At 51.7% G+C, this 27,802-nt stretch overlaps 2 protein-coding genes across 2 annotated transcripts in view; one reads left to right on the top strand and one right to left on the bottom strand.

Moving 5' to 3' along the window:
- PTPN1 (protein tyrosine phosphatase non-receptor type 1) overlaps positions 1 to 19,286 on the top strand; it is a 66,490-nt gene extending 47,204 nt beyond the window's left edge. Inside the window, exons 3-9 of the mRNA XM_002912980.4 lie at positions 90 to 190; positions 3,165 to 3,263; positions 8,935 to 9,072; positions 12,022 to 12,231; positions 12,631 to 12,792; positions 13,166 to 13,389; positions 15,811 to 19,286. Coding sequence (XP_002913026.1) covers positions 90 to 190; positions 3,165 to 3,263; positions 8,935 to 9,072; positions 12,022 to 12,231; positions 12,631 to 12,792; positions 13,166 to 13,389; positions 15,811 to 15,997 — 1,121 coding nt within the window. The 3' untranslated portion in view covers positions 15,998 to 19,286. The remainder of the gene's footprint in view (positions 1 to 89; positions 191 to 3,164; positions 3,264 to 8,934; positions 9,073 to 12,021; positions 12,232 to 12,630; positions 12,793 to 13,165; positions 13,390 to 15,810) is intronic.
- A 1,157-nt stretch (positions 19,287 to 20,443) lies between these two features.
- Positions 20,444 to 27,802, bottom strand: part of RIPOR3 (RIPOR family member 3) — an 80,843-nt gene continuing 73,484 nt past the window's right edge. Inside the window, exons 16-22 of the mRNA XM_034640536.1 lie at positions 27,178 to 27,313; positions 26,335 to 26,496; positions 25,503 to 25,664; positions 24,812 to 25,014; positions 23,531 to 23,614; positions 22,069 to 22,159; positions 20,444 to 21,612 (exon numbers count right to left, since the gene is read on the bottom strand). Of these exons, the coding sequence (XP_034496427.1) occupies positions 21,509 to 21,612; positions 22,069 to 22,159; positions 23,531 to 23,614; positions 24,812 to 25,014; positions 25,503 to 25,664; positions 26,335 to 26,496; positions 27,178 to 27,313 (942 nt within the window). The 3' untranslated portion in view covers positions 20,444 to 21,508. The remainder of the gene's footprint in view (positions 21,613 to 22,068; positions 22,160 to 23,530; positions 23,615 to 24,811; positions 25,015 to 25,502; positions 25,665 to 26,334; positions 26,497 to 27,177; positions 27,314 to 27,802) is intronic.

The raw sequence follows: 27,802 nt of genomic DNA, 5'->3' as shown, positions 1-27,802 counted from the left end.
ACCTTTTTTGCTTTCCCCATGGGTTGCACTACCTGTGTGGACATTTCGATCATCCAGGACTAACGTCTGAGTTCTGGCTTGCCTTTCAGTTGACCATAGCCGGATTAAACTCCATCAAGAAGATAATGACTACATCAATGCCAGTTTGATAAAGATGGAAGAAGCCCAAAGGAGTTACATTCTTACCCAGGTAAACAGATTGTCCAAAAAAATTTTTAATGGGTTTTTGCCTTACTTGATGTCAACTTAAGAATTTTAGAGTACTGTCATCTGTACTTCAAAAAAAATCTGCCACATCCTTTAGAAGGCCAGGTTGTACACAATCCAAAAAAGCAATGAGAAAGGAAAAAATCTTCCTTCAGGGACTTGGTTTGGTTGTAACATGTATCTTTTCTGGGAAGTATGCCACTGCTGGGCTTCTAGAAAACAGCATGAAGTGCGGGAATTGCCGGTGGTCCGCTAACAGAGGCAGCAGGACCGTGGCAAGAGAAGGGCCTGTACCTGTGTTGATTCCGTAAGTGTTCACTTAAGAGCATCAAGTGCTGCTCACGGAAATAGCAGAGGGTTAGCAGTAGACCAGTAATCTTCATGCAGGTGTCCGTTTAGGATTCCTCAACACGGTCTTCATTCTTTGGCCCAGAAAAAAGGCATCCTTAGGTTATATGGACGAGCATGCAAAATCATTTAAAATTCCCATTGGCTTTTGGCATCTTTGTGGAAAAAAAATCATAAAAATGATTTAATACTTGACCTTCTTGTGAAACACTTACTGGCATCTGACCCCAAGACCATGGGTATCTGGGAAAGAAGATAGAGAAGTTTCTTTTTAATTCATTTTCTCAAGTCTTAGTCTGTTACCTGTAAGTTGCTCTAAACACTTGAAGTTTCTCTGTCTTTTTAGTCATAGTTTTTGCTTTCTCATTCCATATCCGTTTATTAGTGTTCTGTATGGTTTTGGGGGTATAAGGTGATTTTGAACTTCCTACTTCTGTTTAATACTGGGAGACTAAAATGACAGTGAAGCCAGAGAGCGTATGAGCAAAGGCTGCCCTGGGGCAGGAAGCTGGATCAGGGCATACCTACCATGGCCCTTCTTTACTGCCCCATCTTGTCCTGTCCCAGTTCCTCAGTCCATGAAGAACATCAGCCCAGCTGCCTCCTAGTGTATGGAACATCAGCCACTCCACGTTCAGTCCTGGGGCCATTGAGGAAGTTCTTAGTATATGTGCGGGGGGCAGGCCCTTTACCAGGCCTCAGCTTGTGGTCTTCCCAGCACCTCTGGCGTGGTTGGGGTAGGGTGATAAGGAAGGAGAATCCTGGTGGTGGCAGGCTGGCGGGAAGAGGTTGAGGGAAAAGCAGCTTCTTGCTAACTTCTCTTTTTAGAAGAAATCAAGTTTCTTACTTCCTGATTTTAGGCTTTCCACTTTGGTTTGGGGTTAGGAAGTCCAAAGACACATAGGGGTATAAAGTCAACTGGAGTGCTAGGATATCACCATGGAAACCGTTACACCACCGTCCTCCCCACTCCCGTGCTCTAGCAATTACTTGGCACCTCTGAAGGTCTCTGTTTTTGTCAGGTGGTATCGTGGACATATCTAGCTGCCTGTACGATCGATCACTCTTTGCCCTGGGATTTGTAAAAGGGATCGAAGTAGCCCGACCCCAGTGCTGTACCTCAAGACAGTAGAAGTGACACATTTTCCAAGGCACAAAACCACGAAAACCCTGCCCATTTTTTAAATTTTCACTGTTATTCATTATGCAAATAATATAAGTCTGTAGTCTTTTTTTTTTTTTTAAGGCAGTGATATGGAAGTGTAGGAAATAATGTCAGAGGTGCACTTTCTCACTTCCACAATGAACTGTTGGCTAAGTTTGGTGTGTCTCCTTTCAGATCTTATATGATTTTTCATCCCTGAAACCCATCCTAAACCAGGGTGATGGGGAGGGGGATCGGTGACAGGCTGGTAACTGGTGAGAGCCGCAGCTGTGAGACCTGGTCCTCGTGCCCAAGCTGCAGGATGAAAGACACAGGTGGCTGCCAGGAGACCCTAGGACCCTTGTCTTCTAGGAGCCATTTTTCTGTTAATTGGCTGGAAGGGGTTATGCATCTGACTTCTGTTGTCTGAGGCTTCGTGTCTAGCACGGACGGATGTGTCTGGTTTAGGCAGCAGGAGGGAGCAGAGTTCAGGAAAGTGCGTGGGCACTGAAGGCTCGCGTGGTCAAGGAAGGTGTGGTGGGACTTGAACGGATGCAAAGAATCGGGAGAATTTAGGTGAGAAGAGGTGAAACTAGAAACCATTCTAGACATGGTGCTGGCCGGAGTTGGTGACACGCTCTGTCGTGGAGATGAGAGGTGAAGTCCCTTCCAGGCAGTACTAACACTTGACACAAACAGAGGCATTCGTATTCTTGTATCCAGTAAATGTCTGTACCCATTGCTGGGTTGGCAGGCAGCCCACCATGTCCCAGTGCCCATACTGGACCCCTTGGGCCCTCCGACTTACATTGGTATCTACATCGCTTATGTTCCTTGGTCCAAGGATGAAGGCAGTCCATGTTCAGGTCCATCATTATTAATAGTAATAACAGCTAACATTTTACTGGCTGTTTACTCTGTTCCAGGCCTTCACATGTATGAGTGTAGTTAACTTTCATAACCCTGTGAGTAAGGACTGTGATTAGTCAAGAGCAATGGGTGGAGAAACTGAGGCATGGAGATGTGAAGTGACTTGTCCAAGGTCACATGGATGATAAGTGATTGGAGCTGAGACTCGAGCCACCGGAAGTGTCGCTAACGATCGCTTCCCCATACTGCCTCTTGCCTGCACCCACTAGCTTCGTTCCATATTCCTCCCACGCTCCAGAGAGACCTCAGTGGAGCCCCTCCTCCAGTCAGCTCACACCAGAAAGCAGAATCAGCTTTTTTTCTCCTCTGTTGGTCAGCCCTGAACCAGCCCTGGGAGGCAGAAATAACCTTTCACCACATGGCAGAAAATAGAATTGAGGTTACTGACCACTAGGCAGGGAGGGCGGTCCCTGTCCCAACCCCAGTCACCACTCTGCCGAAGGGCACTGTCGTCTGCTAACCACCAGTAGTGTGCTCACATTGGAGCATGTCGGTGTGTAAAATGGTATACACTTTGTGGATTGTGTATTTGCAGGGCCCCTTGCCTAACACGTGCGGTCACTTTTGGGAGATGGTGTGGGAGCAGAAAAGCAGGGGCGTTGTCATGCTCAACAGAGTGATGGAGAAAGGATCGGTAAGTCATGGATTTATCTCCTGTTTACCTCACCGTCCATGTGTGTCCCAGTTCGTGAAGTTGACGTTGTCTGAGTTTCTTTCTTTACGTTACTTTCGTATTTCTTTCACGTGGTATCTTCTTTATTAGAAAAACGTAAAGAAGCAGTATATAAATATATGTTTATTAGTCAGAAGAGTAAATGAATTAAAAAGAGGGGGAAAGTCCACTTGCCCTGGACCTCTTCCCCCTCATCAGTCGGTCTCTCTCCAGAGGGCACGCGTGTGTTCTGCTTTCCCCTGCCCGTGGTTCCCAGGCTGCTGCTGTTCCATTATGGAGCTGTGTAAGCGTAGCTTTATTTTGAAAAGCAGGTTTCTACTGTACCCTCCTCATCTCGGCTTTTCTAGCTGGTACAAGTTCGCCTTCTGTTGACTGAGCTGTGGGAGCAGCCGCATTCAGGGTTCGCCTCTCTCAAATACCCAGACGCCTGACTCCTGGCCTCCTCTTTAGCGTGGACGCCGTCTGCCTGTGCGTTTACTGCAGGATTTGTGTTAGCGTTTCTCCCAAGTTCTCTGCAACTCCTAAAACATCTCCCAGGAGAGCATGTTGACTGGAGGTGTGTGATGGTTCAGGCAGCACCCTCCACGCATCTGTCCCTGCAGTCGCTGCTGTGGCCTCTCAACTTTCTGTCCTCTGTGTATCCTACACCTGGGTGTCCAGAACAGTCTTTCAAAACTAAGTGTCACCACACTTTTTCGAAGCCAAAAACCCTTGTGCGGCCCCCACTGCCTCCTGGGACGTGCACATGTGACTACAGGACCTAGTTAACCTGGACTCTGATTTCCCACCTCCATCTCCAACTCCAGCCGGAACACACTTCTGATGTTGGTTTCTTGCCAGGTTCTCCGGCCTATCAGTCTGAGTCCCCGCCCAGCCCCACCCCTCTGGCAGGTATCTCCAGGCGCTTCCCTCAATCAGCCACCGCTCCTGCTCCTGCCACCCCTCTCACTGCAGATTGCCTGTTGGAGGCCTGTCTCCAATGGAAGGCAGGGCACAGTGTGGCAGCACCGTAGCGAATTGACGCTGCACCCCTGCTACCCTGGCTCCTTCCCTCCTCTCCCGCCACAGCCAGCGGCCAGCACACTTGGGGCTCTCCGGCCTCAGAGGGGAAGGCGCTGGGATAGACTGAGGAATGTGGACTCCAGGAGGCCCAGGCGCAGGGAACGGCCCAGGTGGCCCAGGTGCAGAGAACTGCATATGCCCGGGTCTTGCCAGGTGCTGGCACTGTGCGCTCAGGCTCGAAGGGCCGCTGCTGTCCCAGCTGGCCTGGCTGCCTGGGGACCAGGCTTGCCAGGAGAACATGCAGGCTCCGGAGAAGCCGCCCCTCCAAAGAAAGCACAGTCACGGCCCTAGAGGGAACGAATACAAGTGCAGAGAAGTAACACATCAAAGGAAACGCCAGTGGTGAGACGGGAAGCACTCACCGCAAAGCCCCTCCCCTCCCCCACACAAAGCGACAGTCTGCGTCACAGTAAACCCTCCTCTTACGACAGCACAAGTTTAAAGTCATGGTTTTTGCCCCAGCCCCCTTTTCTTAAAGCATTTCTTTGCTTGATAATAACAGATGAAGAAGTTACCTGAGTGTTCAAAGAATGAAATAATGCTGCTGAGAAAATTTTTTTCAGTGAAAGTGGTTTTTCATGTTTTCTGCTTCAGTGGCTTGATTAGTAAAATGTGAAGTTGCAAATGTGAAGCCAACTCCCTCCCGTCACCACTCTTGTCAGCAGTTTTGAATAAAGAAACAAACTTAAGGTTCCCACAGCACACACTCTCCGCAAGGGAAAGTGAGACAAACATGGCGGCCGGTGCATATGTTCGGCGCTGATGAGCGTTCAGGGTCTCAGAGTCTCGGCACTGCCCACAGGGGGACCACTAGCACACCCACCCCCACGTGTGGCCGTCAAAAATGTCTCCAGACGTTGTCCAGGGTCTGCTGGGATGCAGAATTCCCCCCATTGAGAAGCAGTGTTCTAGATGGTGTTGAGGGTTTGGGAATTTTAAAACGAGTTATTTATTCAGAAATCACTGGATATGGTAACATTTCCTTTTTATTTGTTACTAAATTTGGGTGAAACCCCTTTGCTGTTGGCCCAGTCTAGCAAGGGCGCGGTCCTGACTCTTTCCCTGCATGCTGGCCCCCTAGGCTTGCTGTTGGTTGTCTCCCATCCAAGGCTGACCATAAATGAACTGCTTTTCCCCTTGGCCATTTAAAAAAAAAAAAAGGAAACCTGGCTAGTTGGTTTCCATGTAGTTTACTGTGGTCTTGTGACAGTAGTCTCTGTTTTCCTGTGTAACTACTCTTCCTGCTCAGGGTCATTCAGGCATGCACACTGGTGTGGAAAGCAGCAAGTGGTTTGAGAGTCTTAAAAGTTTCTTGGGATCAACAATTTCAGTTCAGCATCAACATTATCATCCCCATTAGAGCTGACTGGGGAGAATTCTAAGTCGCAGTGTCTTATTTGCTCGGCTGATCTAATTATGAACTATGCATATAGCCTGCGGTAAGAACCAGCTCGCAGAGCGTTTCCACGCAATGCATATTTGTTTTCTGGTTTCCTTCCTTCTCTGAATAGTATAGGATGTGCCCCTCTTATTTTTGGCAGACCTGCCTTTTACCCTTTTGGGACCATGTGCTTCCTGGAAAACAGTAGTGCAGAAAATGATTACGTGTGATAGACGAGGCTCAGCCAAGTAGCCCAAGTTCTTGTGGGTTCGATGTAAAGATTGAGTTGAGACATGTCCGTGAAGAGTGTGTGTGTGTGTGTGTGTGTGTAAGGGCGGGGATTGTTGTTGAGGCAGGGGAAATAAACAAACAAGGTGGCATTTAACCAGGAACATCGCCTGTATCTCTCTCCCAAAACCCCGATTAGAGATGCTGTTTGACCTCAGTGCTCTTGCGCACAACAAGACTCTGGATTTGTGTCGTGGGAATGTCAGGCTTCACCCATGGCTTAGTTAGCTCTCTGGTTCATCATTCCTTGGGAAAGCCAAATCCTGCCTCACAGGGTCACCCCAGGTGACATTCTGGAGATTGCCTCGCTGTTTGGGAAGGCCCCAAGGCCTCTCCCACATCTAGCTTCAGGGTGGGAAGGGCATCTGTGAGAGACCCAGCATGTTGGCACTGCCGTTTGCTGCTGAGCCAGCACACGGCACAATTTGAATCCTGGTGAAGGACTGCTTTCTAATAATATAAATCTCCTCCTCGGGTTGGGATGGATCAGTTTAATAGAATAGCAGCAAGTAGTGCTCTCGAGTTTATTTTTGTGTTTTGCTTTATTTTGTGTGTTAAAACAAAAATGTCTACAGGAAATGACAGCAAGCAGAGCATGGCATGTTACTGTGGCTGCCCAAGAGCTCTGAAAAATAAATATTGCTTGATGGGCACTTAGTGTGCACCAGAGTTGCATGGTAGTGGAGTTTCTAGAATCTTGGTCTTTACCCAGATCACAGAGATTTGTTGGGCTTTATATTCAGTTTTGAAACTGAGTGTTTGCTGTGTGCTAGTGAGATGTAAAAGACTCTTCCGCGCCTGTGAGACTCGAAAGCACTGGCCTCTTCTTTGGTAGCACCCAGCCATCCTGTGTTTCTGCTTCTCTGCTCGTGGCGTTGGGGACACGCTCCAGCACACGTGGTGTCGAACCTGCCAGGGCAGTCTCTCTGCCTCTGGGGTCTTCAGGAATTGCACAGGTCTGATTACTGGAAGTGTGGGAAGGAGTGCATCCTCCAAGTGTCTACTCAAGTCCCCCTTTCAGCTGCCCCACCCCCTTGGGCTCAGCAGGGGACCTTGCCATGTCATTGACCCATTGGTGTCCTGAGTGGCCGAATTGCTTTGATGCTGACAGACCGGTGCTGTTCCAGGGGCTCATTGTTGGTAATGCCCCATCGTTGTTAGGAGGGGATGTGGGTGAAACTGACCAAATCTTTCAAACAGGCCCAGTCCAGGCCCTGTTGGCCTTCCATTTCAGGACCATGACGTTTGATGCTATGTTGGCATCCCAGGCTGGTGTTTCTTGATTTCTTTTTATGTTGTTTTTTGGGCAGCGTACAGCTTCATTAGAGCAGGACTGGTGGGCCGTCCTGATTGTCTTCACTCTGCTCAGGAGCCTCCTGGCTCTTCACTGCCCAGGTGACACCGCAGCTTCCTGGGCCTGCTGCCAGAGTCACTGTGGTCTGCTCTTCCCTTGGCCCTGCTCCCTGTTGCTCCTCTGAGACCAGCTTCTGGGCAGTCACTGCCTAGGAAATCCTAGTCACCCCTCCAAGCATGCCTCTGTCAGAGGCCGCTTCCTTTTTTTTTTTTTTTTTTCCTTTCTTTTTTTTAAAGATTTTATTTTTTTGAGAGAGAGAGCACAAGAGAGGGATGGGTTGGAGACGGAGAGGGAGAAGCAGACTCCCCACTGAGCAGGGAGCCTGATGTGGGGCTCGATCCCAAGACCCTGGGATCATGACAGAGGCCAGTTCTTCCATAGGGTTTTCTCTGATCTCTTGCCTATAACCTCAGCCGGCCTGGAACCTTTGCCTCTTCTGAATTCCCATAGCGCATCCATAGCGATTACTCCCGCCACAACCCCTCGTCACCGATCTGCACCAACAGTCTCTTCTAACAGACAGAGGCTGGGCGTGGAGGGACTCCCTCCACCTACTGTGGCGTTTTAGGCAGCTTGTCCTGCGCGTCAGAGCAGGTGCTGGTGGGCCCGTGCGTGTTCAGGTGCAGTGGGCTCGAATTTGTACTGCTTCCGACAGAGCCAGTTGCACACACTGATAATTTCATGTGATGGAAATCATAATGTCTTTGGGATTCCCTCTGTCCAGGCACATTGTCCGACCCTCTTGCTAGTAGACCTTACAGCTTAGCCCCCATCTGCCTGCTGTTTGGTCCAAAGCGTTCATCACCAAGCAGAAAGGTCTGGTGTAGAAACTTGACTCAAAGTGTGCCGCTAAATTGGAGTCAGATTTTCTTTATTAAACTCTAAGTGAACCCGAGTCTTTGGGAGTTGCTTGCTTTGAAGAAAAAGTTGATGAGCTATATTTAAATGAAGACCATTGAATAGTTCCTGAAATTATTAAACTAGAAAATCAAAAGGATTTTTTGGGACTGAGCCAAACCAGAATGAAAGGGTGAGATGGGGCAGCAGGTGACCTCAAACCTTGGAGGAGCGTCTCTCCACGCCTTCTTAAACATTTGGTTGTAGCCCTCCAGCCTGTTCACAGTGTCCCACAGTCTTCCCTAGACCGGGTTCTGTTCCCCTGGGTAAGGGGTCTGCGTTGTGCCCACAGCATTGATCTGGTTCTTGGTAATCTTTGAAATGGTAGTAGTCTGTGAGAGACTAAAACTTTTGTACGGTCTGGCTTCACCTCATAGAGGTTCTGGAAGGGCCAGACCCCTGAAGCGCCTTCTTGTGTGGGAACGGCTGTGTTTGGAGGCCTGAGCCCTCTCTGCCCAACTAGCCCTGGGTCTTCACCCCGTCCCCCCATCTCCCCAAGAAGCACGTAGGTTATGCTTATAGTGACTTCCAAGGTCAGAAAAACCCCGGTTTTCCTTTGGGTTGTCCTGAAGCTCATGGAAGGTACTCCGTACCTCCCTTCATGGGAAGACAGTCCATTGCTTATAGTAATTCATCATTTTCTCTCCTAGTTAAAATGTGCACAGTACTGGCCACAAAAAGAAGAAAAAGAAATGATCTTTGAAGACACAAATTTGAAATTAACCTTGATCTCCGAAGATATTAAGTCATATTACACAGTACGGCAGCTAGAATTGGAAAACCTTACAGTGAGTATGGCATGTACTTCTGTCCTTCTGACGGCCACTGGTTGAACTGTCTTTTCACTTGGGTGATATTACCTATTGCCAGTTTTTCTGAGTTTTGTACACTGAGCAAGATGTAATCTTAGCACTGTGGGAAGCAGAGCTTACCCGCTAACATGCCAAGTGACCAGGGGAGGTGGGGGAATGGTGAGTCTGGGGGGGTCCTCAGTTCCTCCTCCACAGAGCTCTCTCCCTAAACTGTAACACTGCATCACAGTCTCTAGGGAAAAGGGAGTGTCTCACCTAAAACTTCTCTGTTCCTGTCTTTGCAACTGCAGAGGGACTGAAGTGGTGGCCGCAGGTTACAGAGCAGCCATTGCCTTTTTTGTGGTCCACAGTCTCCAGCTTGGAGCGAGGGAGGAAGGGCCCCTCGGGCTGACTCCCAAGGTCATAGTGTACGTTTTCTAAGTGAGGTCTGGAGTTTACTTGTTGTGGGAAGACTTCTAACACCAGCTGTTGGCTCTCATTGGAAGATGGTCTTGGAATAGGTCAAGGTACCGTGCTAAGAAGCAGCTCCCCAGAAGGCCCTGCCTATGGGGATTCTAAATAATTCACCAGGAGCCATCACCCTGAGGACCCTGTGCCAGTACCGGCAGCAGCAGGAGGGAGCTCACGGCAGCTCCTGGGGACAGCCTTGGCCGTGGCAGTCAGCCACTCCCTTCTGGCCCACTCCCTGAGGTAGATTCCTGGCCCCTCAATGTCAGACTGTCAGCCTTGGGGTGAGGGGCAGTACGTCTCACCGTGTCTCGGGTTCAGGAGGTAATACAGGGAACTGTTAGGGCAGCACCAGGCTCAGAGCACATGCCGGGAAGGGTTAGCAGGTTCTGTGGGGTTGAAGTGACCCGATTATCCAGGGCAATCCCCACCCGGACTGGAGGGAAGGCGGGAGCAGCGCTGACGTGGATGGGGGCTTCCCCGAGTTCTGCTCACATGTTAGTTTTCAGCTGACTGCCTTCCAGTCCACGTGACTCCTGTTGTTGAATTACTAACTGCAGTAAGACCTAGAACTTAGCGCAGGTTACCACGAAACAGAGGAAAGTCAGTCTCGTGGCTTTTTCCAGAACGCAGCGGTGCAGCTCCTGGGCGCGGTCTCTGGTCTGTGCGAGCGCTCTGCAGCCTGAGCCTGCTGGGGCCCCGCACGCAGCCTCCAAGGCTGTGATTTATGGAGGGGCTTGACGGAGGATTTTCAGGAATAATGTTGGCAGCGTGTTGGAATGTGCCTGGAGGATTATGTCGTCGACGTTCCTTTTCATGCTTTTTAAAATTTGCAAGCCTGACATTAAGGCGGACTTCTGGTAAACTCAAGAAAAGTTCTCCCGCTTGTTGAGGGAAATGGAATTCAGAGCAGAAGGGGTTAGTGCTGTTCGCATGGCAAAGCACCTACAGCAGCGTGGAGGTGTTGATGTTGGGAAGGTCTGTGCTCCAACAGACTTTGTTCTTAAAAATTCTTGACTCCGATGTGTGTCTGTTCAAGCACAGGTTTAGAACGGATTCCTCGAGAAAGAGGCGGGCAGCTGTGCGGGAGGGTGTCAACAGGAGATGATCCACACCTTTTTAATGATTAAAGAAGGAACTTGCTTTTGGTGTATTTTCTTCTTACTCCATTTTTAAAATCTGTTTGTAAGTGTTGTTCTTTCCCTGAAAAATAGAAAGGGCATCTCATTTTAAGCCATACAAGGAGGCTGTTTTCTGGGGAGGGAAAAATGGCCTTGCTTAGGGTAATTCTGTGAACGATCGTCCTGGCGTCAGAGCTGGCGCAGGGCTCCATACGAGTGTTCTTTGCTGATGTTAGGTCATTGGTGTGTAACGTAGGCTCTTTCAGAAGTTTTCATCACCCTGGGCCCAGGGAGGTGGTTAGAACTAAAGCTGTAAGCTCCGGGAGGGCGAGCGCAGTGTCTTTACCGTATCCTGCCGGGCACGGTGGCTGGCACATGGTAGGCATGTTGTGGACGTTTTGCCAAGTGAAGGGAGATGTTGGTAAGCAGGCCTCGGGGCTTGTCATAGGTTCCTTAGAGCTGGAGCTGGGAAGGGCACCAGAGACCATTCTTCATTCTGTTCCACTGGGAGCAGACTGGGCCAGGGGGAGAGTCAGTTGGGGACAAGGGCCAGAGCCCTCGTTTCAGAAGTTCCTGCAGCAGCCTCTGAACGTGGGCTCTGGAGTCAAGCAAACTGAGATTTTAACTCGTGCTTCATGGAGGGTTGGCCTCCAAGTCTCCGTCTCCTAGTCGAGAAAATGGGGATATGGGAATAGGGCCTTGGAAGGGTCGATGAGAGAATTCCATGGGCTGATGTGTGCAGTGCTGGAACACAGCAGAGCCAGTGGGGCCGGTGGTGTTGATGCCCTCCTCCTCAGCTGGGTATCGCGCCACACCTGACAGCTGCTAGTCTTTGGAGACTGAGATGGTTACTTTTTTCTCTAAAATGACAGTACTCTGAGACTTCAGATAGTCTTGTAAAGCCCTGAGTTCCCCAGAGCTGGTGCCGTACACATGCAGTTACGTTTTTTACTCTTTCGTGGGAAACCTCACGGTGCTTTAGGACTGGATTGCCGTGGGCGGCCACACAACGTCATTGTGACTTGTGGGGCGAAGAAAAATCACTTGTCACCATGAAGACAGCAGAGGGGATAGGGCATCGGAGGAGAGATGTGGGCGAGAACGTTCCATGCTAAAGGAAGGGAAGTCGAGGCGGGAGCAGCCTCCGGGTCCAGTGTCGGGCACCCCCCAGTGCTTGGTATTTCTTGGCTGGGTGAGCAGATGGAAGGAACTCTGAGAAGGGAAGCTGTTCTTTGAGTTAGACGGGGGGAGTGGAGGGTGGGGTACACTTTGTGCTTACTTGGAAGCCGTGATTTCTGTACAGATGATTCTCTTAGAATCGTCATGAGTTTATTGTTTGTTTTTTTCTTTCTTTCAGTCTCAAGAAACTCGAGAGATCTTACATTTCCACTATACCACGTGGCCTGACTTTGGAGTCCCCGAATCGCCAGCTTCATTCCTGAACTTCCTTTTTAAAGTTCGCGAGTCGGGGTCCCTGAGCACGGAGCACGGCCCTGTTGTGGTGCATTGCAGTGCCGGCATCGGCAGGTCGGGGACCTTCTGTCTAGCTGACACCTGCCTCTTGCTGGTAAGAAGGCCCCTGAAGGCCCCGGAAAGAGAAGGGAGCCCATGTTAGCCCCTCCTATGGCCTGCCCCCAGCTTCTCTGTCATTGTCTCTGCAATGAAGTAGCTGGCATCTTCCGTTTTTAACAATTTCCTCCTGCAAAAGTAGGTCTAAGCCAAGTAGCTTTGTTCGGAGGGGTGTTCTTGAGTGGAGTGTGGAATCGGGAAGACCCAGAGAATCCCTTTCTCTTACTCTTTCCCCTGTGCTCCACTGGTCCTGATTTTGCTGCGTGTTTGCACATTTGCTAGAGTTCTGCCTCCCTGCTGTGGTTTTTCCTGAGTAGAAACTGGAGGACTCCTCCAGAACATTGAAAGTCACAGCCATTTGGAGTTGGCTGAATGGCGTCTCCTCCCTGGCTTTCAGATGGACAAGAGGAAAGACCCTTCTTCTGTTGATATCAAGAAAGTTCTCTTAGAAATGAGGAAGTTTCGGATGGGACTGATCCAGACAGCAGACCAGCTCCGTTTCTCTTACCTAGCTGTGATCGAAGGTGCCAAATTCATCATGGGAGACTCTTCAGTGCAGGTGAGCCTTGCTTCTCCTTGCATCCGGGTATGTTGGTTTTGAATTTTTGCCTCTGAAGAAGGAGGCTGTCAATCGTAAAAATTCAAATATTCTATCGTGTCAGAAATAGCTCTCCTCGGTGGCTAAATAGCTAGAAAGTTGTGGAAATGTTCACCGTGATCCAGTTTCTGCCTTTCATGTGCTGACATAGAGAACATTGATAGGGAGAAGAGACTTTATTTTCAGAAGATTTCATCCTCCCAAGTACACATGTCTGTAGCCCCAGGAAGCAGAGAGAGCCCCTTACCTCTGCTTCCTTTAAAGGGGAGCAGATTTCTTGACAGATCAGCCCACTGTGAATACTAACAGGACTTTCTCTTGCTGCTTTCCCTAGGAGCAATGGAAGGAGCTCTCCCATGAGGACCTGGAGCCCCCACCGGAACACGTCCCCCCTCCTCCCCGGCCCCCCAAACGAATCTTGGAACCACACAATGGGAAATGCAAGGAATTCTTCTCCAACCACCAGTGGGTAAAGGACGAAACTGGGGAGGATAAAGAAGCCTGCTCCATCAATGAAGAAACCAGAACCCCCTTAAATGTCCCTTGCAGTGTCGAAAGGTAAGGGCAGAGGGGCCTGGCTTATCGGGAGTGTGGGAGACTGACCCTCCGATCCAGAAACATGTTGATATTGAAACCCTGAGGACACAGCCTCCTCTTGGCAAGCATTGCCTCTGTGTCTTTGGGGATTAGGACCCCTGGACCATCACCACTCTTCCCCTGGCTGTAGGAGCCAGGGGCATCTGATGCGGCCACAGGTTGGCCGAGGTAAGGGACCTACTTCAGTGGGGTTCTAGCACCACCTTGTGGTGCCCGTTGGAATCAGGGATTCATGTAACTGAGCCCCACAGAGAGATGACCATGCCCTGCCCCCGGCTTCCAGCCAGTCCTGGAACGTGCTCTTCAGGTTAGACCATGTACTTTCAGCCCCCAGAATGGTCCTTCTGGGAATTTAACCTTTTTTTATAATCTTGATTAACTTAATGCCATTTAGCAAAGATTATTGAGCACGTATTGATGTATGTGAAATATTGAGATCACTAGAAAATGGCCCCTGGTCTGCATTCTGGATCATCTTGTTGGGATGGCGACAGTGGATTATGGATGGGAGCCTGTGGACAATAAGGAGATCAAAGTGCACGTAGTCAGCCTTCGAGAAGAGATACTCTGCCTTCCCAGGGTACGCAAGGAAGGCTGCCTGCATGAGGCATGGAAGCTTAAAGAATGAATGGGAGTGAGCCTGAGCCTGTGGAGACCGTGCCCTTGGTTCCTGCTTCCTGGATGAGTGCATGCTTTGACCCAGCATTTGTACACATCTAGAAATTTGGTTTGCAATGGTTTGCAAACAGGTGTCCAAAGAGGTCTGTAGGCAGAGGTATTCATTGAGGCATCATTTGAAATGGTGAAAAATTAGAGATGAGCCAAAGATATATCTAGGAATTAGGTAAATCATGCTTTCTCCCTACCTTGGGATATTTCGGAGCTGTTGAAGGACAGGATCGGGAATGCACTGATGGGTCTAGACATTGGAATTGTAATACTCAAGAAGGCAGGTTATACCTGGTGTGTGCCTGAGTGGTCCTCGGGCTACACTGATCATCAGAATCTTACCTACGCACCTTGCCAAATGCACCTCGCCAGGCCCCAGTCCTGACCCATGTGCCGAAGTCACCAGGGTCCTTCGTGCGGCTGGGTCCCTATCACAGCAGCATCACATCTGGCTCCAGGGCTTAAGAGAGACTTGTCCAATGGGGCCTCCTAGAGCAGGTGCCGTGTGATGTTCTCAGCAGCTCAGTGACAGTCCCCCAGGGACACTGTGCCTAGCTTCCCAGGGCCTCTGGTGACATTCTCAGGGCGAGCCAGTGTGCTCCACCCGAGGGCCTGCCAAGAGTTGAGGGCGAGAGAGGTGAGAGTTGGCACGTGACTGGTGTCTAGTCCGTCATGTGTTCTGTGTTCGCCAAGACTGTGGTGGAGAGAGGGGTCATTTTAGAGTGTGTATGTGAAGGTGCTGAGGAGAGCAGTGTGGATCTGGGAAGCTAAAAGCCAGAGAGTTCCAGGAAAAAGTGGAGTTGTGCCAAGAACATAAGTGCCTCTGGACACCAGTGGGGGCCCATGTGCACACGGGCCTCAGCCCTGCAGCCGGGGCCTCACGGGGCGGGCAGGGATGTCACCAAAAGCAGGTGCTTTGCGCCGCCGCCTCCTGTCTCCTGGGGAGGTGGTGGCTCCGGGTGGTCCTGCCCACCACACGAAATGCTGTTAGGGTACAAAGGCTGTGGAGATGCATGTGAGGAGCAGGACATCCTGTGGTCAGGGCTCTGAGGGAGGCAAGGGCGAGGGGAGAGGGAAAGGGAGCTTGCAGAAAGAGGAAGGGCCTCCGCTGGCCTCTCCTGAGACAGGCCCGGCCTGAGAGCACAGTGCACATGACCCCCACGGGGGCTCCGGTTCGCCACCAGGAGGGCAACCAGTGTGCTGCATATAGGATGCCCGAGAAACCGTCCTACTGGCGGGATTGCACTGATGCTGGGGACTCGAGCCTGGGACGGTGGGCTGAGGGGCAGAGGGAATGCGTGATGTCCTCACGTCAGCAGTAACGAAGGCTCCTATGTAGGGGGCCCGTGGAGGGAGTGGTAGCATGTGGGCCACACCATCGCCTTCCCTGATCTGAAGGGGAACATTCTCCAAGCAAATCCCAGGGCAAATTAGCACCTATCTTTGTACCAGTGCCTGTATTTCTCAGCAGAGTCTGACCCACCTTCCATCACTAAGGAGTCCATGGGTCTCTAGAACCATACCCTGGCGGTGGGGGCCTCCTAGGTCTCTGCGGGGGGAGGTGTGACAAGTGGGCTTCAGGCCAGTGTCCGTATTGCCAAGGTCTGTTTACACGTGGCTCATTTTTTCCTGGAATTCCAACCGTAATAATAGCGTCCTCACCATCGGTTTTCCCCAGAATGAGTAACCGTCTCTGTTCCCCTCCTCCCTCAGCACGAGTCCAGACACTGAAGTCAGAAGGCGGGCCGTGGGGGCAGGTCCCGCCCAGGGGGAGCCCTCGCCACCAGTGGAGGGGCAGGACCAGGCGCTGACTCCTTGGAAGCCCTTCCTGGTCAACGTGTGCATGGCCACGGTCCTCACGGCCGGCGCGTACCTCTGCTACAGGGTATGTTTTCACTGACGGACGTGCTGGCCGACAGCCCGGCGTTAGCACTCAGTGCTGTGGAAGGATCTGAGCCAGTCTCGGAAGAAACAGAGCAAAGGTTTTTAAAGTCTGAAACTGTGAAGGGCTAACAAGAGAGAATTGAGGATTGATGCACTGGGGTTTTAAGGAGCCCTGTGGTCCCAAGAATATATAAGAGTCTAATCTCAGGGCCTTAAACTATTCAGGAGTAAGTAGAGAAAATGCCAAATACGTGTCTCTCTCTCTCTTTCTCTCTCTCTTTTTTTTTGTTATTGTTATTTGTTTTTGAAAAAAAAAATAATAGAATTACAACACATTGTTGTTTTTAACCTTTATAAAAAGCAGCTTTTGTTATTTCTGGAAAAAAAAGAGACTAGGCACTTATGAAACTTTCTTGTACCCTTAAGTGGTGTCACCAGATACACAGTTTATATTTGATTTCCCAGGGAAAGATTCCCATGCTTTTACGAATGTAAACTCCTTTGGAGAAGAGGGTGTAAGGGTTTAGGGTGCAGTCTCGCTCAGTCGCTTCCTCTGCTGTGCGCAGACTGAGCTCAGACAGTGCAGTGCCTGCGAGCTTTCCTGTTTTTAGAAGGGAAACAACAAAAGGCCATCTCTAGAAAACAAAGCCCGGCTTCTGCTTTTGCTCAGGGTGTCCCCACCGGTTTCCCATTGCTCATTTCTCTATCAGTCCCTTCTCATTAGGGCCATCTGGGTCAGGCCCCGCCCTCATCACCCCACCTCCACAAACGGGGTCCCTCGAGGCCCCTGCCTCAGGGTGGCCACCAGCTTTTCGCCCTGTCGTTGAGGTTCAGAAGGAACAATTTCCACTGCCTTCGGAATAGAAATGCCGTTTCAGTAGAAATCCACACGTGAGCAGTGTGCTGCTGTGGAAGTGAGTGGAAGAGGGAGGATTAGCCTCAAGACTAGTCATGGAGATCACCTCACAGGACTTTTTAAAAATCATTTTAAAATACTTTATCTCTTTCCAAGCAACCATCTTTGAGTACATCGGATGGTTTAGCAACATGTAAACAATGTTTTCCTTAGGGGTGATTTTTGGGGAGAAGGGCTGTTGTGGAAGAGAAACGCAAGCCCCTTTGCTGGTGGCGGGGTGGCCGGGGTGCTTCCCGAGTCCGCCACTTGCGGGGCAGGGCCAGGCTCACCTGGAAATGTTTGGTTTCATCCCAGTTCCTGCTCAGCAGCAACACGTCATCTGACCCCCTCCACTCCACCCGCACCCCACTGTCCGCCTCCGCGGCTGGAGCCCGCGCCCGCCCCGCTGGCATGCCGGGGTAGGTACGCGCCTAGGGCAGCCTAGCCAGCCGCGACTTGGACGGATGTTCGTTCTGCACTAGAACTGCCCTCCCTGGGCTGTTGGTTCTCTTTCTGACTTTGTTTCCCCTCCCTTTCCTTCAAGTACCAAACCCACAACCCATTTTTTGAGGAGAGCAAAGGAGTGTCTGGTGCTGGTGGCCTGCGCAAGTCGCGAGGCTCGCCCCACCGCACGCCCCCTCTTGGTGTGGCCCAGCACATCCCGGGTGGGCAGCACACGGTGTCCTCTCTCTGGACCTCCACAGAGACTGTGTGTAGTGAGCCTCTCCACTCCATATTTATTTTTTTGTTGTTTCTGTTTTTTTCCCCAAAGGCGTCCATAGTGCACTAGCATTTTCTTAAACCAATAATATATTAAAAATTTTTTATGTCAGCCTTGCATCAAGGGCTTTATCAAAAAGTACAATAATAAACCCTCAGGTAGTGCTGGAAACGTGAGACTTTGCCGTGAGCCTGCTGCGCCAGACCAGTACTAGGAAGGAGGACGGTTGTAAGCAGTCGTTATTTCGTGACATTGTGGGTAACGTGAGAAGAGGTTTGGCATATGTTTATAGAACATGGGATAATATATACTGAACACTTGGGTATTTAAGATACATGACGTGAGATTACTCTGTCCCAGTTACCCCCTCCCGGTTATCTGCTAGAACCTTGTTCTCAATCACTGCTTTCCCTGTGTGTATTAGAATGCATGTACGGTCGTCTTGTGTCCCTATCAAATACCATGTGCTTGAAATACTTAGCTCTCTGCTTATTAATGTGCCCCATGTACAAGTCCAAATCTCCCTTTGCATGATCTGATCATTACATGGCTGTGGTTCCTAAGACTTGCTGAAATCATCGCCATTCAGCAGTGGAGTGATGTTTTCCGGTAACAGATATTTGCCGAATTCCTGGCATGACACTCTGGTGACTTCCTGGTGAGGCCCGGCCTGGCCTTGTCCAGCCGGGTCCCACTGTAACTCAGACATTCCAAGGGTATGGGAAGCTGTAGTCCCACCTCACGCTGTGGACATTTAGGCAAGCAGGGTCCCCCCCAACACCCTGGGGATTAGCCTCCACAGTCAGAAGTTCACGCTCTTCTCGAGCAGACTGTGATTTGGAACCAAGGCAACTGTTGGAAACCACACGTCCTGAAGCAATCTGGGTGACAGTCCCTCTGAGTCCACCTGCCGCCGTCCCGTTCCGGGGGCCTTGCTGAGAGCCACGTCTGCCCCTGCCCTTGAACCCTGGGGACTGATGGTGCTCACGACTCTTCCTACAAGGGAACTTAAGACCTCCACATTAAGTGGCTTTTTTAACAAGAAGAAAAACCAAAACCAAGGCAGCCGTAGCTCACGAGCTGCTCTTCTGCCAGCATTTTCACATTTTGCCTTTCACGTGTTAGAAGCCCGTGCAGAGAAATTCTGTGGTGGGAACATGTGAGGCATCGCTCCGCAGAGCCGTGGTGGGGGGTGGGTGAGGCTGAGGTGCCCGGCTGGACGCATTTTTGAGTTGGGCTTGTTTGTTTGTTTTTTGAAGTCCTGTATATGTATGTAGTAGTTTGGGTGTGTATATAGTAGCATTTCAAAATGGATATACTGGTTTAACCTCCTATCCTTGGAAAACAGATGGCTCTCCATCTTGTTACACGTATGTTAGAGAAGTAGCGAGCTGCTCTGCTATATGCCTTAAGCCAATATTTACTCATCAGGTCATTATTTTTTACAATGGCCATGGAATAAAGCATTTTTACAAAAATAAAAACACACAAAAAAAGCGAGGTGTTTTGGTACAATACCTTTTCAGGTGTGTGTATACATGGATGCATGATGGGGGGTGGGGGGGCGCGTCTCAGGGTCTTCTGTGACCTCACAGAACTGTCCAACTGTACAGATTTCCAACTTGCCCTATAAATGATGGGTTTGCATTTTAGTTGCAACAATAAAAATTTTTTTCTAAAGAACATGGATTTGGGGTGCCTCCCGTGCCTTTATTTAATGGGCCTAAAGCAGGACAGGTACCTCCTGTTTCTTGCCGCTGCCAGGAGACAGGTGCTGTCGGTCAGGTGGCCAAGGGTTACTGTGGCCTCCTGGGGCTGTGCGCGCCTTTGAGCTCGGGGACCTTTCCCTTCCCGGTGAGTTTATTTGACACTTCGGCCTCAGCCCAGCTTCCTGGACAACTACAAAACCCACCCTCTAACCTACCCAGGTTGCTTGGAAGACTGCTCAGAATGTGTCCCTAGCCAGCTGCCCGTGAGACGCATGGTCACCACTTCTCGTTGAGCCACGCTTGATGGAGAAGTGACGAGATAAAAAATTCACCTAGTCTTCCTTTCTTGTACACCATTAATCTCTAAATCATTTCAGATTCTAATCAATCTCTAATCATTTCAGATTTATAAAATGTTGCAAAAATAGTACAAAGAATTCCCTTATATCCTCCAGGGTTGTATGACTGGCCCCTGGGCCTCCCGGCAGGATCCACAGAACTGGGGAGTAAACACAGGCTGATCGTGTGACCACGGAATGCCCGCAGAGGACTGTGGCCACTGGACGGTGGTGTCACACCCACTGTCACTTCAGCCTTTGTTTCAGATACAGAAGTGGCATCTAAGCTTTCACAAAGAGGTGGAATGCCAGTGTGGAAAAAAAATAGCTGAATTCTTAACTTTGGCACAGAAATCAGATGAAGCCAAGGGCTGGACAAAAAGAGGCCGAGCTGCTTGGTATCTGTGTAGGAGCGGGCACTTTGGGAGCCTTCTGCGAGCACGGGGAGTACCAAGGGCACTGAGCCCACAGGCTGCCCTCAGACTGCGTGTGGGGGAGCCCGGCTGACCGAGTTGCCTGCCAGGGAGCGCCCTTGGGACGGAAGGGGCCACTTTTTCCCTCCCGGGAGGTTTGGGGAAGCAACCACTGCTCTCTACTACTTTCAGGTAAATGGAAACACCCTTGGGGCGCCTAGGTGGCACAGTCGTTAAGCATCTGCCTTCAGCTCAGGGCGTGATCCCGGTGTTCTGGGATCGAGTCCCGCATCAGGCTCCTCGGCTGGGAAGCCTGCTTCTCTCTCTCCCACTCCCCCTGCTTGTGTTCCCTCTCTTGCTGGCTGTCTCTCTGTCAAGTAAATAAATAAAATCTTTGGGGGGACAAAAAAGGAAACACCCATAAAAATAGCTTTAATGGAAATTTCAGAAAATTGAACTTAAGGGCAAGGCAAATAAATACTAAGTTCAACGGAAAAGCACAGAATATATACAGGAGTTTACGCGAGAAGGTATCAGTCACAGAGTCCCCAGGGCCGTTGTTGGCCGTTGCATTCATGCCCCAGGCTGTCTGCAGCTCAACACAGCAACAGTTTGGGGCGTGTTTGAGGTCTTTTAATAGGTTTAAATAGGAAACAAATTTTCATTCTTTAAACATGATCTCCATTGAAGTCTTTTTTCAAACCAGCTCATGGCTTCCGAAGCAGTTTATTTAATAGGCCTTCCACTGACCTGCTTCAGAAGTTTCTTTACACGTTAACGAGAGAGGTCAAAGTGAATGCTCTCCTGACCTGACGCTCAGTGTTTCTCGGCCAGTGGCATTTTCTTCTTTGTGCTGTTGAACACGGGGAGACTACGGTCCATGGTCAGCAGGTTCCACGGCAGCATCTGGGCCGCAGCTCGGATGGAGAGCGTGACTCGTGAAACCTTGGCTCCGTGCCTTCCCACCGTCCCTAGCTTGCCGAGGGGACAGCTTGCTGCTGCTGACAGGACCCACTGCGTCCTCCTCAGCAAGAGTGGTCAGCTCGCTTGCCAGTTCACCCCCATTTGTTACTGAACCAGAATCCGCAGGGAGACCCTAAGTGCCGCACGTTCCCCTTGGAGCCTTTCACTCCAGGCCTCATCCTGCCTGGCCTTGGCCCCTTCGTAGTGCAGCTGACTGGGGAAGGTCAGACAGATTATCAAAACCAAAAGCTGATCATGTGATTAAAGTCGGGCAGCCTTCAAAGTGCCATGCCTCCCCTCTGCTCCTGTACGAAAAGCCTCATCTGTGCCCCTGGACTTTGTAACTGGTTTGGAGATGGAGGGAGCAGCTCTGGCCAGCTCACACTTAAGGGGGAGCACACAGCGTTCCCCCACGGCAGACTCAGTCCCTGTGTCAAGGCGGGGCAGGAGCGAAAACAGATGCCAGATTGGAGCTCCTCAGCTGAGACTTAAAATATCGTGATTTCAACATCCGCTTCCTGGCAAAAGGCCTCTTCTCTTTGTTCCAAGTAGAGTTTGTCCATCTTCTCAAAAGCCAAGCGTCCTTTCTCACCTGAAATATTAAGGTGCTCCGTCACTGGATTGTCCCCCGCCTTTGTGTCCTGCTCTGGTGAGCCAAGATGGCCTTAGTGCTGACACCTGGGTCTTGGGTGCTGCTCTAAGGGGCACAGGCGGGGAGCATTGGGGAGCTCCTGCCAGCCACTCACATGGACCCAGTGCCTTGCCCCTGCATTCAAGACAGAACCTGCTGAATTGTATTCCTGCCTTGCATCTGGCTTTCATTCCCCAGGATCATAAACTGAAGTTTAAGAGGGAAATAAAGCACTCCTTGCTACCTCAACTATGAAGGAAACCCATCTTGGCCAAATGCAGTTAAGCGGGTCACTAACAGTGCCCCCAGCCCGTGTACTGTTTTGCATCTTGGAGGGCTGGCCGTGGCCTCCCTGGTGCAGCCTTCCAGAGGTCCTCGGGCACCCCACTGCACCCGGCGTTTGGTGCTGTACTTTACCAAACGACAGTGTGGCTTCCCGGGCTGCTGTTCTCACAGCCTCCAGGTCAGACTGGCACAGGCTGGCGATCTGATCGATGCTTTCGATGCCCTGTTGGAGGTGGGGGGGAAGAGGATCCATTAGGGGACATTTAAGTAGCAGGTGGAATCTACTTTTATAAGCTCTGCAAGCCCTCAGCCCTTTCCTTTTCTGAAGGCTTACAGGTTTCTGATGTGGCCTCGAGTTCATTGGAAGTGCCTCACTTTTTCCCTCCTGACACCTGCTCATGAGCCAGGCCATGGGCAGAGCTTTATGGATACCTTCTAGAAGGCCTATCTTGAAAATGGGAAGACCTGCTTCCCTCTGGACCCTCCTACCTCCTCCTTGCTCTCCTGACCGTCCCCTCCTGGTCAGACTGTGAGAGCATCAGTCAGGGCCCAGGTTTGGGCACAGCTGACCCTGGCTGCTCTCCTCCAAGGACCAGAGCGCACTTCAGTTGCTTCTCCAGGGCCCCCACCCCTAACCCCTTACTGGTTGGTTGATTATAACCAGGTGGTCCTCTTAGAATTTCTCTTTGGTTCTTTCCAGAACGAATAGGGTGAGTGAGTTTTAATCTGTTTCTCATCTAGCAGATTGGCAATGGTTTTTCTGAAATGAGAGTTCCAGATGCAGGTGAGGCAGAGGCAAGATGGACATCCGCTCACATCTGCTTTTGTGAGTGTCATTGGCTGAGCTGAATCTAGAAATTCAAAAGTTCCATATTCTCTGACCTGGAGTCACACTTGGGAGAGTTCAGCCTAAGGAAATCATTCAGAACTCCATATACTTTTTTTAAAGGCTTGGTACACAGAGATGCCCATAATGACACTATTTATAATGACAAAATGGATAATGAACTTCAGTTTTCTACCACACGAGAGTGGAGGAGTCCGTTAGCTTAAGACGGCCCCTTCACAGAGACTTCGAAAGCGCTGCCAGCCTGCCGCTGAGAGTCCCTGTTTGACTCACTGCTTTTAAATTGTATTTAGCGTGGTCCACCATTTTAAATGCTCACCCACACCCACAAACAAAAGAAATACAGCAAAATGCCAGCAGTACTTTCTGCTAAGTATTAGGATGGTGGACAACTTCTGCGTTTCTGTATGTCACACCTTTTTTTCCCCTACAAGTAGCTGATGGTGCTTTTAGAAATTTTTCAATTGAGGTTCGTAAAACACAGAATCCAAGGCAGAAGTGAGTCCCTGGGGCCACCTGCTTGTTCAGGCACAGCCAGAGCAAATGCTCCTTGACTACTGTCGAGGGGCCACTGCGGGCGGAGCTGACGTCTCCCCTCAAACGAGTTCTTCGGGGGCTGTTTTTGGTTTTTGGTGGTTTTCTGTTTTGTTTCGGTTTTTTGTTGGCGGTAATTCCAGTGGAGTAACTTGGACATGAACTAACTTCGGGCTGCCCCCCCCCCCCCCGGCGAGGACAGGTTGGACTCACCCTGAGGTGTTCTAGTGCCACACACGCGGCCTGCTGGAGCTTGGCGTCGTTCCCGGTCAGGGCGTTGGTGTAGAAGAGCAGCGCCTGGGGGGGGGCTGCTGTGAGTGGGGGCCGGCCAGTCCTCCCAGTGCTGGCCCCAAGTCGAGCCCTGCTTACCCGTCTCTGAACAAGCCTCGGGCCCTGATCTATTCATCTTTGGGCCCGGTGCACCCAGGCTTGGGGTGTCTGCTGCCACATTTGGTTTATCTCTAAAAACACTGGTCCCTGGGCTGATGGTAATCAAAATGAAGAATGCTCTGTTTGTCTAATAATATCTCCCAAATCGAGATGAAATGTGACATTAGAGAAATCAGATGTCCAGCCGGGGCCAACGGAAGAATTGGGCGTACAGACGGAGGCGGCCTTGTGGGCGGAAAGCAGAGCTGCTGCCTAAGGCCCGAGGCCAAAGCCTGTCTTCCCTTCAGTCCCCTTTCCCAGTCACAGCGATGGCCCTGTCCCCTCGGCCACCTCAGCCAGAAGAGAGCTGGCACCGGCTTCCCAAAACGGACAGGTTCATTAGGAAGTGTGTGAGAATGCACCTGGCCAAGGGGTGGCCCAAGAGACCTTAGGAAGGCCTCGATCTTGCCCTTCTCCACCCTGGGCGCGGCTACCTTAAATCTAGGGTAGTCATGGGTCCAGAAACCTAAGAGGCAGAGGGGTCCAATTTCTTGGTTTTCAGATCGACCAGATACAGTGAACCAGCCAGCCGCACACATTAATTGAAAGTAAGTGAGGATGACCATGAGAAGCTTAAAAAAAGAGATACTCTACGTGCAGGCGACCTCTCAGACCAAACGGATAGGACGTGTTGTGTCGGAAGCACCAAGAGGAACGAGGGGGTCAGGCGGTGGCGGGAGGTTCTGTGGGGTCCTCAGATGACAGCGCCAGCCCGGTCCAGCCCGGATTCCTCCGCAGGGCTGGTGTCGCCCAGGGCCACGGCAGGAAAAGGGCTGCACTCACGCCGTTGGGGCATCCCAAAAGCAAAATGTCTTGGGGCACCTGGCCGGCTCCGTCGGCAGAGCATGTGACCCTTGATCTCGGGGTTGTACATTAGAGCGGGCTCAGATTACTTTTAAAAAAAAAATCTTTAAAAAACCAAAATATCTTGCAACGAATGCAGCCCCCTTCAACACATCACTCACTCCTTTGGAGTATTTTTCTGAGAGAGAAAGCCGACCTCCCCACAACGCAACGCACACACATGTAGCCAGGGGGCTGCCATCTCCTGTCCTCATGCCATACCTTTTCCCGAAAGCTCTTGTTCTTGGCTGCGCCGGCCAGGCGAGCACTGGCTGCCCTGCACACTCGCGGGGTCCCATCCAGCTGGAGCAGCGCCCAGGCCCTGAGTGTTTGGGGCAGGGGCTGGAGCTGGCGCAGCCGCTTGCCCCGCAGCTTCCTGACCGCCTTGCCCTGCCCCGCACACTGCAGCTCCTCCACGACTGTCACTGGAAGAGAGAAGTGGACCAGGGTCCCTCTGGTTGCCATGGCCAGTGCAGCTGCAGGTCTGTGTGGCCGCTGCCAGTAGCGGTGGGGGAGCGAATCCCGGGGCAAGCCCATGTGATCACCAAGGCTCAGTCTGGATTGGTTTCAGAGGGGCCTCCTGGAATCTCTCGGAAGGCTTTCTAGCAAAGGATCGGATACACCCTGAAAATTAATAAAACCTCAGCCTGTACTTCAGGGACGCTGGCCAGCGGCACGTCACCCTCGTATCCAGCTCTGACCTCTGCTCTGAGCTTTGTAAAACCTTCCCTTGGAGCTCACTGCACGACGTGGGATCTCATTAAATCTGGGTTCTCCAAAGAACAGCCAGAGGGGAAAGGTGCCGTGGCTCGGAGAAACCGGCTTCCAGAGAGCCAGGATCGAGGGCTCCACGGACGGGTATCCCTCCGTTCTTCCGGGGTTGCTTGGAGGCCACCACCCGCCCAGCCCCTACCTTCCTTGGTGAGCTGCACGAAATGCTTCTCCAGGTCAGAGACGCTGTGCCTCTGCAGGTAGCTGTGGAACTGGAACCAGGTGACCGTCCGTTCTTCGGGAGGCCCGGCTCCGGGGAGCAGCCCACCGCAGCTGACCACCTGCTCCAGGAGCCTCCTGCATGCTGGCGAGACACAGGAGAAGGCCGTGAGGAGAGGCCCGGCCCCCTGGCTTCTCCGCCAGGCGCAGCTGGGTCCATTGAAAGGCTAACGGCACGTGGGCCGGTGCCCCTCCCTGGGCCTCCTCTGCCCGACAGAAGGAGCATGTCGTAGCTGGGGTCTGCAGGCCCCAAGGCAGGCGTTCTTGGGGTGCATCCCCTGTCCCGGGCTGGGCCAGGCCCGGTCAGTGCTGGAAACATTCAGGCCGAGTAGCAGCCAGGCTCTGGTTAGAGCGGCCCAAGTTCCAGAGCCCCTGGAAGGGAGTACGACTGTCACCCTTCAGTCATCGACAAAGGAAGACGTTCTGTACCCTGAGGAAGAGTCTAGCCAACATTGGAGGACACCGTTTCCCGCCTACCTTCCCATAAACGTTCTTTCCTAACCCCTTAAGGTTCTGGCGGAAGCTACGCAGAAAGCTACGCAGCATTTTCTATGCGGAAAAATGCACCAACAGCTAACGTTGGCAGCCTCAGGGTTTCGCAGACCCCTTCCTGTCCCCAGTGAGAGGAGGCGACTTGTGGGCGAGCTGAGAAACGTCCTCCCTTTGGTGTCATGAAGACACGGGGATGCAGGCAGGCTAGAACTTGGCCCCGGGGGGACGCAACACAGCGTTGCTTGGGGCGGGGGGGGGGGTACCTATTTCCAGCTGCCCCGGGTACTTCCCTCGGACTCTGTGCACGAACGTTTTCTTGAGCTGGTTCAGCAGCGTCGTGGCAGGACAGGACAGGACCCTGCCGGGCTCCGTGCACCCTCTCCACAGCTTCAGGCACCCCTTCCTCCGAGCAGTCTGTGGAACGACTGAAAGCCCAGGTCAGGACCCCGCTGATGGTGGGGAAGGGCCAGGAACGAGGCAACCCAAAGTTTCCTCCCTATCTAAGGCCTGAGATGTCACGGAGGTGAGGCATGACCGGACTCCATGCAGCTTCCCTTCCCACATCCCAGTGTGACCCACAAGGACAAGCAGCTTCAGCTGTGAGCTCCTTGCCCAGCTTGTCCCCACAGTCCCCACAGCAACTGGGACAGCTGCCGCCTCCAGTCTCTCCTTATGGACACGGGGAGGTTCCCTGGGGGGCAGAGGCAGGACTGAGGTCACAGGTACTGTTTGTGTTTGAGTGCACGCTCTGTGCCTCGAATGTGTCCTGGGGATTATTTCATTGAACACTCTCCCTTGGCCTCCCCTTTATACAGATGGGGTAGCTGAGGCCCAGAGAGGTGAATCATTTTCCCAGAGTCACACAGCAGACGGAAGAGTGTGTGCCGCCGACTCCAAGGCTGTGTGGCCTCCTCTCCCGGCCCCACAGTATGTGTGTCAGAGCACAGCCCAGCTGCCACCACCCCAACGCGTCCGTCCTGGGCTCCGGTTAACTTTGGACATCAGGAAGGAAGACGGGCCCTCCCCCCACCCCCGCCCCGGGCTTCGAAGACCATCGCTTCATGCCATTCACAAGAGCCGCCCGTGGGTGGTGGGCAGTCACTTACTATCTTCAATGGATGTTGCCTTGCTGGCCTTCTCGAAGTCGAGCACAGAAAGCATCTCCAGAACCTCCTTTTGCTGCACAGCCTCTTCCAGAAGGCACTCCTGGACCATCGTCGACAAATTAGGAGAGGCCAGTTTCTGGAAAGTAGCCCACGATGTTCCAGGTTAGCACAGAACGTGCCCCTCTGCATCACGACTGCAGCTCCCGCCTCCCCCCTGCCCATCCTTTCTATACCGACGGTAGCTCTCTGTCGTCCTGGCATTCCTGATTAACCCAGGTGGCAGAGATGGTGGGATGGGGGCTGTGACTGCCAGGGGCCACCTTTGCCACCAGAGAGGGCTAGCCTGCCTGAGGGTGCAGCCAGCCAACGCAGGAAAGCAGAGCGGCGAGAGACCCAGTTACGATGCTATCTGAAACCCTGGATCCAGCTGGGCCTGAAGCCTACCCCTGGGCCTTTCAATTCTGTGAGCCAGAAAGCTCCTTCTGGTTGAGCCAGCTTGGACGGGAGTTCTGGCATCTGCAGCTGAAAGAGCCGCGGCCACTGCTTTTGGTTCAGCGCTTGGGATGCGTAAGAGCCACGGGACTATTCACCCAGGCCTGAACCTTCCACAAGGAATCTCCTCAGT

Source organism: Ailuropoda melanoleuca, chromosome 13 (genome assembly GCF_002007445.2).
Source record: "Ailuropoda melanoleuca isolate Jingjing chromosome 13, ASM200744v2, whole genome shotgun sequence".
NCBI lineage: Eukaryota > Metazoa > Chordata > Mammalia > Carnivora > Ursidae > Ailuropoda > Ailuropoda melanoleuca.
This window is presented reverse-complemented; position numbering and strand designations above follow the sequence as displayed.